Here is a 12,905-nt window from a genome sequence, read left to right as displayed (position 1 = left end):
CAAATGAAGGAATCCAGGAGCTCCAATTCATTCCCAAAGGGTCATGTTCACTTTGTGATCCTTGCATTTTTTTAAAAAAGAATGTGCTAGAAAGTGGTGTCAGTGTGGCTGAAACAACGTGAGTGTGTGTGGGGGGGTTGTGGCAGGAGATGGGGTCAGAGAGGTTAGCAGGGACCACATTGAGCAGGTTCTTGTGGGCCATAGTGAGTGAGGTTGGTGGATCAAGTGAGGTAAAAGAAGGTACGATAAGAAAAAGGCAGATTTGGAGTCTCTCTGTCTGCAGGATTTTCAGGTGAATCATCCATTTATTCATTTGTTCATTCTTTATGCATTAAGTCTTTGGCCTTTTTAAACAAGGTAGTAAAGGTGCGGAGTCTAGAGTCAGAGTATTTAAAGTTCAAACTAGGTTTCCACCATATCCCTGGAAAAGTGATTTATCCCCGCTGAGACTTGGTTTCATCTTTTAAGATGATCACTTGACCCATCTCTAAGGGTGTGGGAGGGGTGGGGGGAGGAGGCAACCTTTATATTTTCACATGTGCTGTGACTTCCACCAGTAATGTCCTTTACCTCTCTCTCAAGGATGATCTTTGGCCAGGATCCCCAGGACTCAGATTCCATACCCTCTTCCCCTAGCCTCTCCAGTCCTCAAGTCCAATACTTACAAACCATTCTCTACTCCCTCCTCCATGCCAGGCAGCTTCAGTCCTACCTCCAAGGCCTTTGCTTTGGCCATTCTTTCCCTCTCTTTCGTGGATGCTGTCTCAGGCATTCAGCATCCCAGTGTTGCCCAGATGGGGAACTCCCATGAATCACATATTTTCCAACATTTAGAAGTATGTGCTTCTCAGTTTTTTGCTCAGTAACTGAAGTAAACAAGCTGTGCTGGACCCATGGTGCCCTCTCTGGGGCACAGGAGCATCTGCAAGTCTTATAGATCTATCTTGCTCCCTTTAGGAATCTGTCTCCAGAATGCCTCTTCTCAGGGTTCCTATTCCCACGTTTCTAGGACTCATGGCCCCCAGCATCGTTCCCTTTCTCCAGGTGGCTCGGTTTCCAGAAATTAATGTTTTGGAGATTGTTTTGCAGAAGAATGAGGATTTCCCCTTAGGAGTGTCTCAGCTCTCTGGTGCAGAGGTAGGGCTTCTCTGCACTGTCTCCATCTTCTCTAGCAGGAATGAACAAATAGAAGGGGCTCCATGAATGATTTTCTTTGCTGTGCATTGGTGAACCATGACTTTCAAACACACACCCTTGACATATGTTTGTAATCAGTATTGTACCCACGTTTATAACTCACACACATATATGTCCATGACATCTCAATGCACGTGTACATGTGGGCACGTGCACACACACACACACACACCTATAACTCAGACTGTTATGCACACACATAGGTGTAACTTTACACGCACTCCACATACACTCAATGCATCCTTAATTCTTGCACAGACCTATCGATCTGCATATCACACATACACAAAGATATGTTTCATGATGCCCAAAGTTCCACTGTCTTATAGACATGTACCTCTCGTACCCTCTCCCTTTCAGCTCGTTCCTCCCAAGATGACCCATCAACTGACCTATCTTATGGGGGGAATCGACCCAGAGAAGTGAGCACCCTGACAGAATCCAGGTGTCACTCATCTCCCAACTGAACTCTTCCACAGAGGGGTCCCTCCTCTCACACCACACATCATGCTTCAAGTGTCCAGCCTGCTACCTTTCTGTGCCTCAGTTTACTCCTCTATAAATGGGAATAACGATAATAGCGACCCTCATAGGCTTGTTGTGGAGTAAATGAATTCATGCTGTGCAACCTAAAACACTACCAGGCACACAGTAAGTACTCTCTAAGTATTAGCTAATACCATAACTATGATGATTCTTGTGATTTGTCTCATCATGAGGGGCTAAGTGTTCGGTAAATGCTAATTAGTGCAGCACTGAATGAGCAAATGCTAACAGCATTAGTGTCTGGGTTTGTTCCCTTCACTGTGGAGACACGTGCTGTTCTGACTCCTCTATTCTCCATGAGGTCCAGCACTATTGTTAGTATACAGTAGGCGTTGATAAGTGTTGAAAAAAATGTTCAACGAAAGGATCGCATATTCTGAGTTTGTTCCCTCTCTCACATGTCCTCTCCTTCTACCAGTCCTCCTCCACCCCAGATGCCCAGACTTCGTCCTAGTATACAGTAGACGCTATAAAGTGTTGAATGAATGCACAAATACTAAAGGAATCTGTGTCTGGGTTTGTCTCAGGGGCCCCTTCTGGCAGGTGCTGACTCTGGCTTCTCTTCGCTCCCGCCCCAGCTCAGAGCACCTCACAGGCACTTCCTCGGTCCACCCCCGGCCAACCGCCACCCCCATTTCGGTCTCCGCTAATTGCGGCATTGGATCTGGGCTGTTGGGAGTGGGTGGGTGCAGGTGTTCACGCGGCTGGGTGCCAACCCTAGCCACGCCTCTGCCGCCTCTGCTCGGTGCCTGATTGATGCGGAGCCCGCCAGCCAAGGGGCTCCGGCGGGTGGGAACCTAGGCATGCCGGCCAATCAGAAAGTGCCCACCAGGGCGAGTAGCCAACCAGAAAACCTGTGACCCGGAGTTCTGCAGAGGGACGTGCTGGACGCCCCGCAATGCTGCGCAAGGGGTGGGGGTGGGGGAGGCAGACCCTGGAGCTAAGGCAGCGGCACAGGGACTGATACTCCACTTCACTTCTGCCAAACTATGACCACAGTGGAAAATACTGTTTTCCACAACAAGCCACTGTGACCCTGCTTGTGCTGTACCCTTTGGCCTAGAAGATGCTATTGTCCCACTCCTGGGGAAGTGGCCCATTTATTGAGGTCTGGGAGGGCAGCGTTTCAGAGTGGGAGAGGGAGGTGTTAGAGCTTCTCATCCGCAGGATCTTGGCAGGCAGGCACGTGTAGACATGGCCGTTCCTCCTCCACCACCAACCTCTGTCCCTGCAGAGGTTCGCACCGCGGAAATGGTGTCCCCCAGAAGGTCATGTTCTTCTCACCCTGACCTTCGACCACGGTAATGGTGGGCCTGGGGCATTAGAAGGGGAATGGAAGGGAGAAACTCAAGGAAGGCAAGAATGCATTCGACAAACTCTTATTGAGTGCCTACTGTGTCCAACACTATTAGTTAGCTATGAGATACTGGGCAATTTCTTTATCTTCCCTGTACTCATCTGAAAAATGGGAATAATTGGAAGAATAATAAGACCCAGCTTACTGGGCTAAGTGAGGATAAGCGAGTTCATTTTGGTCAAGTGCACAGGGTGGTGTCTGGTACACAGTTAAGTACTCAATAAATGCTAGTAATTGTTATTAGTTAACAAGAACTACCTTCTCCTACCTCCAAATCCCTTTACATCTCGCCCTATTGCCCACTGGGGAAAAAAACAAGACAAAACAAAATGCCTTGCCCTGGTATTCAAGGCCTTGTTTTGGGGCCCACATGCCTGCCCCAAGCCAATCTTTCTCTCTTCCACTCTATCCAGACTTAGTCCCACATCCAGAATGGTCTGTGCCTGGCTTGTTCCTCCCACAAGACAAGCATTCCATTCATTCACTCTCACCCCCGTTCCCTCAATCAAATCCATTCATTTCTCTATTCTGTCAAGTGCTTCCTGCCTCCACTCAACACCTCTAACTCCTCTTCAGGACCCACTAGAAACCCTAGAGCTGGAGACTATTTCCCAGATGGCAGACCTTCCATGAATTTAAAATCTCCCACTTCATCTAGCGGCTTGACGTATGTGGAAATAAAGAAGGGAGGAGTGAGTGTTTTTCTGCTCTCTAACACCTGGGCCACCAGGAAACCAGCTTTGGGAAATGGTCACCAGGGTCCAGGACTCTGCTCACACAGTCTTGACACTGGGAATGCTTTTCCTGACCCCTTCCTGCAGGGTGACACTGGATCAGCTTCCTCACTCCAGGGCAGGGTGTCAGCCCCCTTTCCCTGTACCATCTCTCCGCATCTGCCTTCTGGCAGGGCCCTGCTGACCAGGAGCCCTCAGGGAACCCACAGGACCTGGGTTCTCTGTGTCTGCAACTGTTGTGGAAAAGGCCTCAAGCGTCTCGGGGTGGTGAGACGTTGAGTGAGAGGCGGCGGGACTGAAGGAATGAGTAAGTGGACCAAGGCCTGAGTGACCAAAGGAGCAAATGGAAGTGTAGGTAACCAAGAGGGCCGAGTGCATAGTCACAGGAAGGACTATGCAGTGGCCGTGTTGGCTGAGGGACTGAATGAGAAACTTCCTGAAGGGCACAGAGGCCACCCATTCTCCCCTCAGGAGCCTCCTTCTCGGCTGCTTCTTCAGTGTCTCTCCTCTTGGGCAGGAGGTAGATAAAAGATACTTCTCAAGGCAGGCACCTTAGACCCAGTGGCAGATGTCCTGGTTGTGGGGAGCTAAGCTGACTCTCCCACCCTCACTGCTCACATACAGATCTCGTGACCCCCTTCCTGGGCACGTTCTGCCCCCATTCTGCCCCCTGACTCACGCGAATTTGGGGAGCTCAGCCGTGCAGCGGCGCTGGCGGGTGCGAACGGGGTTGGGTCCACACGGAGGCATGCACAGTCCCCAAGAACTCCACTCCGACCACGAGCCTTTCACTGCAATGAGTCAGAGTGAGAGGTCTCAGTGGGGTGGTGAGAGGGAGAAGGAAAGAGGTGGCAGGGACACGGGGTTCAAGGGAAAGGCAGAACCCCCTCCCCCGCCGCTACACAGGCGGCCCCATCCTCACAGTGGAGTCTGTGGGGGGCACTCACATCTACAGCGCTGGATGTCATAGCAATGACGGATGTCTTGCTGTTCCCCGGGGCACCGCCGGCCACCAAAATCACGGCCCTTGCAGCTCCTCGAGCGTGACTGCTGGCCTGGGATCTCCATACAGCTTATACTGCCTACGCTCCTACGGGTGCAGGGGCTCCACTCCTCCCAGGAGGTCCACTCTCCATCCACTGCAGAGACAGGGAGCCAGTGAGGGGATTTGGAGGAAGGAATGATGACTGGGGTAAGGGGTGGCAGTGAGGAGAGATGGGGGCCAAGGCATTGGGGCTGGGAATGGGGGCATTTGAGGCAGGAACAAAGCATCAGCAGTGGGAACCGGGCAGCAGGGGTGGGTGAGGGGCTTAGGCACAGAGACGGCACATCTCGAGCTACTGACCAGGGCAGGACACGGCTGTGTTGCAGATGTGGGTTCGAGTGTTCTCACCAGCACAGGGGAGGCCCCCATGCTGGGGCGCAGGGTGATCACACTTCCGGCTTTCCAGGGTCTGACCCAGGCCACAGGTCACAGGGCAGGAGGACATGGGGCCCCATGCCCCCCAGCCCCCAGCCACTGTGGGGGTGGGGGATAGGTGTGAGAAGAAAGGCCACCTCCATCCCCCACCCCCCTCAGCCCCTAGACCCTTGAAGCAGACTGCCCCAAACTGAAGCGTTCCATGATCACATGCTAGAAGATCTCTGTCCCCTGAGACGGCAGAGCATCTGTGCCTGAATCAAAAACAGAGTGTCAGGGGCCTCATCCCTGTGTACCTGGGCAGGGTGGCAGGCTGGAGCAGGGCCGGGTGTCGTGCTCCGACCCTGGGCATGGCTTCCCAGGAGGCTCCTTGGAGGGCTCAGGTGCAGAACACATGCGGCTTCGTCTCTGGGTAGGCGCTTTGGGTCCGCCATTGCAGGACCCTGAGCAGGGGCCCCAGGGACCCCAAGCGGCCCATGCCCCATGTACTGTAGTGGGATAGGGGGTGTGGGGAGACACCAAGTATGGTCACAGTGTGCTGAAGTCCTCCCACCCTGGAAGTTCCCTGCCGTAACCCCCCAGACCCGTCCCCGGTGCCTGCATCAGTGACCTTCACTTACTGGGGCAGACCTGCTCAGTATCACAGGCCTCAGACTCCTGTGGCGTTCCTGGGCAGTGGCCCCCACACTTGGGGGCAGGTTGATTACATGCTCGCTGACGGGTCCGGGTCCCTTTGGAACAGGTGACAGAGCAAGGCGTCCAGGGCTCCCAGTTGGACCAGCCACCCATCTCTGTGGGAGAGAAGAGAGGGGACAGGAGGGAAGTGGGGCCATCATTCAGGGGTCCTTGCTTCCTTGTGTGCCCCACGTCCTCCACCACACACAATCCACCACCATTGCCTTCCCGTGGGTCCTGTTGCTTCAGCCCTCACCACAGACCATCTGCCCTCCTCCGGACAGTGAGAGGGATCTGTCACACCTGGAGTCAGATCACATCTCTCTTCTGCCCGCCAGCACCCAGTAAAAGCCAGTGTCCTCACCATGGCCCACAAGGATGAGGGGGGAGGGGGGTCTCTCCTTGGACCTTGCTTCCCACAGCTCTCCTCCAACCCCACCGGCCTCTTCCTCAGCACTTCGCAAACGTCAGGTGGCGCGGTCCTACCCTCTGGGCCCCTGCCCTGACTGTGAATTCCCAGGGCCAGCCAACTGACAGTGCTCGGCCTCCTCGCTGAGCCTCCTCACCAGGACAGCACGGCTGGTCCTTGCAGGCCTGCAGCTGCCACTCCAGGGTTCCAGGCTCCACCTTCTCAGCACACTGCCCACCGTGGCCTATGCAGCGCCGGTGCCGCAACTGGGATCCCTCGGTGCAGGTCACCGAGCAGGGGGCCCATGCAGACCACTGGGACCATCGTGGGAGCCTGTCGAGGGGAGCACACGTGTGCTACCCTAGCCTGAGCTGGCCAGGGTGGGGGGTGGGGGGGTGGGCGGTGTACGGGACTGCAGGGTGAGGGCAGGCATAGGCGGGTGTGCAGGATAAATGCACGTGGAATGGATTGATCAGAGCACCTACCCCTCAGGGATGCTGGGGATCGAACGGGAAGAGGAGGGCACACAGTAAGTACTTAATAATACCACTGACCTTCATGATTGGGGACCTGGAACCCTTTGAAGTCCCCCAAGGCTAGTTCCAGACATGCAGTAAGCAAATGTAGGACTAAGGGCCCATAACTGCTTCAGAAACCTACCAGGCCACCACCATGATTGGTAGCTGGCAAATGGAAACTTCTTAATAGGAGCCATGGTCCCAGTGAGCTCAGAGACCCTGTCAGAGATACCCCAGGTCTGGGGCACCTGGGGCGGCGGGGGGTGGCTGTCTCAGTCAGTTGAGCAACCAACTCTTGATTTTGGCTCGGGTCATGATCTCAGGGTCGTGGGATGGAGTTCCGCATCAGGCTCCACACTGAGCATGTGAAACTCTCCCTCTGCCCCTCCTCCTGCTCTCTCTCAAGAAAAAAAAAAAAAAAATTTAAGAAAAGAAATACTCCAGGGGCGCATGGGTGGCTCCGTGGGTTAAGCCTCTGCCTTTGGCTCAGGTCCTGGGATGGAGCCCCACATCGGGCTCTATGCTCACCAGGGAGCCTGCTTCCTCCTCTCTTTGCCTGCCCCTCTGCCTACTTGTGATCTCTGTCTGTCAAATACATAAATAAAATCTTTTAAAAAATTAAAAAAAAAAAGAAGAGAAATACTCCAGATCTCTCCCTGGCTCCATGCACGGCATAATACTAAATAGCTGTCAACTGTTGACCTTACTAGGGGTCCGGGGCTGCCTTCCAAAACCCTCAAGCTCCCCACTCCCATGGTGTATCTGGGATATATGCTAAGCTGTGGGAAAACATGTCTGGCATACAGTAAGGGCTCATTACATGTAGGCTGGCATCATGATTAGGAGCCTAAAGCCACCCTCAGAAATCCTCCAACTATGCCTGACCTCTGCAATGCTTCCAGTAGGCAGGAGGGGCTCAGTAAATGTAAGTTATGGCAGTGGTTCTCAAGCAGGGGTGACTCTGCCCTGGAGCGGGGGGGGGGCATTTGACAATATCTGGAGGATTTTGGCTGTCACCATCGGTTTGGGGGGAGTTGCTCCTGGCGTCTAATGGGAGGCCAGGGATGCTGCAAAACACCGGCTTTGCAAAGCACAGGTCAGGCTCCCACAACAAAGAATTTTCTGGCCCTCAATGTCAGTAGAGCCAAGGCTGAGAAACCCCAAGCTCTGGTGGCAATTGGAGACTTGGAGTCACCCTTGGAAACTCCAGAGAAGGAGAGGGCCCAATTCTGGGTGGCCCTTGTACCCCAGGCTCCCCCTCACCTGCATGCCTGACAAAGCTTGCTGCCAGGCTCCTGGAAGCCATAGGCAGGGTTGAGACAGCAGTCTTTCACACTGACACCTCCCCCCAGGAGGCCCTTGCACATGCCGGAGGACTCCTCATACTCGGTGTAGCAGAATACGGTGGCTGAGTCTGGAATAGGGTGGGGGACATGGTCAGCGGTGTGATGAGTCCTGGCGCCCCTGCGGGCCAGCTGGACCCTCCTGCACTCACCTGTGGCCGGCAGCAGGATGAGCAGCAGCAGCAGCAGCTGAGGAACGTGTCCCCGGATGCTCATGTTGAGCACTGCCACCCTACCGGGGAGGAGGCCTGGCTTTGTACAGACTGACCTGGCTCTGGGATCCGTGGCAAAGAGGAACTGGACCAGGAGGAAGTGGGCGGGTAAAGGGCAGCTGGGAATGGAGGGGGCGGGGGAGGCGGGGGGGGGGGCGGCGGCGGTGCGAAGGGCGCCATGCAGGGTCCCAGCAGTTCCGACTTTTCTACTGGCACCTTTGCCCTGAAGCCTCCTGCTTCCCACCAACTTCCTGTCTCACTCTTGGTCCGATCTTGCTGGTCACTGTATCCCCAGCAAACACGCCCTGCGCACCATATCTTTAGCACTCAATCAGTGTCCCCTGGGCACATTCTTACTGAGAGGAGATGGAGCATAAACTTCCCAGCTGTGTGACCTTGGGCAAGTTGCTTGAACCTCACTGAGCCTCACCTCCCCCCCGCCCCCCGGAAATGCGGTCTCTACCACGATGGGGTCAACCTCACAAGGGTGAAAGGAGCTCAGTGCGGTGCTCCTGAGTGGGGCAGGCAGCGAGATCACTGCTTCATCCCCTTTCCTGAGAGTGAGGTTGCCTTCGGTCAGCCAGGGCAGGGCAGGTCAGCAGCGGGGGAAGTGAGAAGGGGAACTGAAAAGAGTGTGGGGAGAGGGTTTGAGAGTGAATTGGGGATTTCGGCTGTCCCAGGGCTCCAGCTGGGAACACCCCCTCCCACTGGCCCTGGGGGAGGGGCTGTGTTCTTTCAGAGTAACTGGGGATGGGGACAACCCCTCCCCCCCAGCCTACAGCAGAGTTCGTTGCAAAGATTGGGAGTTTAAGGTTTTTTAAAAGTCCTCAGAACAGTACCTGGCATGCAGTAGGTGCTTAGTGTTAAAAAACTCCATTCAATACCTGCTAAGCCCCTACTGGGTGTCAGATGCTGTTCCTGGCACTGGACAGAGCAGATGGTAAGACGGTCAGAAATCCTGGCCTTCGAGGGGCTTATGCTCTAAAAGAGACAGACACAGAATATCCCCACTCTTGAGGCCTTCCCCAGCTACCCTTTTTGTATGGGACCCCTGTCACTCTGTAGTGCAGGGGCTCTCAAACCTTAGTGTGCCTCAGAATCATCTGGAAGGTATGTCCAATCACAGAGTGCTGCGCCCGACCCCCGTTTCTGATTCTGTAGGTCTGGGGCACGACACGAGAATGTATATTTCTTTCTTTCTTTCTTTCTTTCTTTTTTTTTTTCTAAAGATTTCTAACAGGCTCCTGGGGGGACGCTGCTGCTGCTGGTCTGGGAGACACACTTCAAGAACCATTCTAGCCACTGACACTTCTTATTCTTTGTAGACGTCATCTGTAAAGATGATGCTAAGTGCTCCTTCTTTTACTGTTCAGTCCTCTTTAGCCCCTTTCCATGCAGGTAAAACCAAGCTCCACGGACCCACTCTTTTCTTTCTTTTCTTTTTTTTTTTAAAGTAATCTCTACACCAAACATAGGGCTCGAACTCCCAACCCCTGAGATCCAGAGTTGCATGCTCTTCCAACTGAGCTGGCCAGGAGCCCCCTCTTTTCTTGTTTCTTATTAGCCCTGATGAGTGGAACTCCAGAGCTCACTTTAAAACCAGGAATCTCTTTAATGAACAAAAAGGAGTCAAAGAAAGTTAGGAAGGCAAGGTCTTGTTTGCTCTGCATTCGTGGAGGGTGAGGTACTGTTCTGTAAATTAGCCCAGAGTAATAGACTTTGATTTGGTCAGGTTGTTAAAAGATAATTTTTTCAAGAATTTTGGTCTGCCGTTATGGGGCGATAAGGTGTGTTGACATCTGTATCCATTACACATGTACTGTTTCCTGATCAGACAGGCGTGTTTTTGGAAGTACGCTTTGAACAAAGGGGCTTTGTTAAGATTCCAAGACTTTAGACCTCAGCGCTGTGTTATCCTGTGGAAAGAAATTCCCCCAGAAACCTGTGATTCTGGTTGGCTGTTTTTTCTAATCACTGGTTGCCCCGGTAATGTTAAAATCAATACTTCCTTTGCACCTAAACGGTATACCCCGAGAACTCCCCGTGGGAAGAGAACTGTTGGTGCTTTCTTTCCCTATGTTTGCGCAATGAAATGACTGCAGATTTCTTATCTAAACAGCATGAGCCAAGTCTTTTCTCATGAAATTATTGCACTGATGATGACATACTTATCTGTTTCTTGTCCATTGGCCTCACTAAAACACCTGCTTGCCAAAGGGCAGGGGTTTGTGTCTGGTTTGGTAACTGCTGGGTCTGCCAGGCTCAATAATCAAGCACTGGACAGATAAACCACTCGTCAAAATTCTAGAGAGAGTCCGATGCGTGTGACAAAGAAGAGTCAAAAATGGAGGTAAAAAATGTGGGCGCCACCGGTGGGGGATCAAGTTGTGTCTCAAGTGCTGGGACTGGACGGCGAGGAGAATCCTAGGTGAGGCCCTGGGAAACTCCAGAATTTCAAATTTTGGAGAACTGGGAGAGGACAGTCCAGCGGTTGGAGGAGGAGAGACCAATGCAGGAAGTGGCTTTTTTCCCATGCCTGGCACATTCGATCCGTGGTCTCTCATACAGTCTCCTTTGGTCTTGGTCATTTTCTCTTACTTTTCTTCCTTAACACAGTTACACACACAATTCTGGACCTGCAGCCTCTACCAGGAGGCTTAGGAACAGGCTCACATACATACTCACATACATACTCAGTCCCACAGCCTCTTGGACTGGCCCTCAGTCCCACGCTCATGTCATTTTCTCTGTCATGGATTCCCGGTCTCCTACTAATAGTGTCGCGCGCGCACACACACACACACACACACATGCTCATGTCTTAACAGCCTCCCTCATTCAGCCACGATCACCAACATCTCTTACCAGTTTCTTACACACACACAAATGCAGTCACGCCTTTAGATGTTTTTACCACTCAGTCCCTGATTTACAGCCCCTGCCGGTCTCTCGGGAACTTTCTCGCACACGAACTCAATCACCACCTCTCCTACTCCTTCTCACCCAGGCCCCCATCTCGCACACCCACAGTCCCTGGTGGAAGCTAAGATGCACACGCACACACCATCACACAGCGCCTCAGACGCTGCTTCAGTCACCTCATCTCTCATCTCAAGTGACGAGCGGCACACCCAGGCCTCATTTATGGCCTCTAAGTGTCTTGCAGAGACGTTCACACGCACCCCCACACAACCAATCTCTCAGCCACTGCCTCGGTCGCCTATTCACCATCGTTGTCACTTTTCCTCAGTCAGCCTCTGCCATCTGTGGTCACTAACTCCCAAGTGCTCTGAGGTTCTCACACAGTCTTGCCGGTTGGCCTTGGTCCTTTACGCCATCGTTTCCTCAGCAGCAACACTTGAACACAACTAGGGCCTCACCCACTTCTCCCACACACCAATCCCCCCAATCCCAGGGTCTTGTCTTCACATAAGGCGTCCCACTGAAGTCCCTCATGACATGTTTCGCATACCTGCACACATGCCCACACTGCTCGGCTGTTGGTTCTTCTCTCACGTGGCACCAGGCTCCTCCTTGGCTCTCACTCAGACACTTATGTGGTCTCTCATACTGTTTCAGTCACTCGGCCTTGCCATCCTTTTCTCTCATGCTGTCCCAGTCCCTGAACCTCTGGGCCAGACTGGAGTAGTAACTGTAACCAATCTGCCACTGGTCTCAGGTACACACACACACACACACACACACACACTCTTACAGCCTCATGCTCCCCCTCCGTCAGAGCCAATTTTTCTTCAGTTTCTCACACAGTCTTGCCAGTCTCACATGAACGGTGTTCACACACACGGTCACGCATTCTTGGATGTTGGACCTCACAGCCATTTTCTCTCACACAAACAGCTCTTTTCCACAAGGCTTCCAGGACCTCAGTCACTACGACAGCCTTGCATGAAGTTTCACACACCATCCATCTCCCAAACGCAGTCACTTGCTTATTTATAGGCAACCTTCTCGCTGGCACCTGGTCCCTGACCATCTTCATGGTCACACCTTCATGCCCATACGGGACCACATGTTGTTCTGGTCACTCAGTCTGTCTTGCTTACCACCATCAGCCTGTCAGACGGTGTCGGGGGTGCCGTTCCCGCTGCCTGTGCCTAAACGGGACGTCCCACATACCTCCAGACTTTTGAACCTTAATCCGGACTCGGTCTCACAGTGATTTTCGGGCACAGGGCCATCATTTCTTACATAGGCCTGGTGTCATTTGTGGTTACAGCTGCCACTCACAAACACATGCGACTTCACACACACACACACGTGCGCGACTTCACACACACATGCACACGCAGTCGTAGCTTTCCACACCTTCTCTCTTCTTCGCACACTGGGGCTACCAGTCTGCAGTCTCCCATGCATGCCATCACACTCTCTCTCACGGTCAATTTCACACCCTCGCTGCCTTTCACAGAAGCTCATGCCTGTCACAGTCAGTCCCAATGGCTTCGGGGGAAAAAAGGCTAGCAGCCTCCAGCA

General features: G+C 53.1%; 1 protein-coding gene across 1 annotated transcript; it reads right to left on the bottom strand.

Annotated features, from left to right (window-relative positions):
* Nucleotides 1-2,824: 2,824 nt before the first annotated feature.
* Nucleotides 2,825-8,509, bottom strand: LOC101688284 (complement factor properdin). The gene is made up of 9 exons (XM_004754985.3): nt 8,352-8,509; nt 8,120-8,270; nt 6,496-6,671; nt 5,875-6,045; nt 5,551-5,742; nt 5,180-5,353; nt 4,782-4,973; nt 4,514-4,625; nt 2,825-3,056 (listed from the first exon to the last, which is right to left on the bottom strand). The coding sequence occupies exons 1-9, from the start codon at nt 8,413-8,415 to the stop codon at nt 2,891-2,893; spliced, it is 1,398 nt and encodes a 465-aa protein (XP_004755042.1). The 5' UTR covers nt 8,416-8,509; the 3' UTR covers nt 2,825-2,890.
* Nucleotides 8,510-12,905: the final 4,396 nt, after the last annotated feature.

This window comes from Mustela putorius, unplaced genomic scaffold (assembly GCF_011764305.1).
Source record: "Mustela putorius furo isolate JIRA1106 unplaced genomic scaffold, ASM1176430v1.1 tig00003903_pilon_pilon_pilon, whole genome shotgun sequence".
NCBI lineage: Eukaryota > Metazoa > Chordata > Mammalia > Carnivora > Mustelidae > Mustela > Mustela putorius.
Note: the sequence above shows the minus strand (reverse complement) of the source record. Positions and strands in the feature narration are given on the sequence as shown.

Bases quoted from the DNA above. Each gene is read 5' to 3' on its own strand.
- LOC101688284 (XM_004754985.3), bottom strand. From the start codon at position 8,415: ATGAGCATCCGGGGACACGTTCCTCAGCTGCTGCTGCTGCTGCTCATC. The intron at 5,743-5,874 runs GTAAGTGAAGGT...ATCCCACTACAG, and splicing joins TACTGAGCAGGTCTGCCCCA to TACATGGGGCATGGGCCGCT. The intron at 5,354-5,550 runs GTACACAGGGAT...CCACCCCCACAG, and splicing joins CAGCCTGCCACCCTGCCCAG to TGGCTGGGGGCTGGGGGGCA.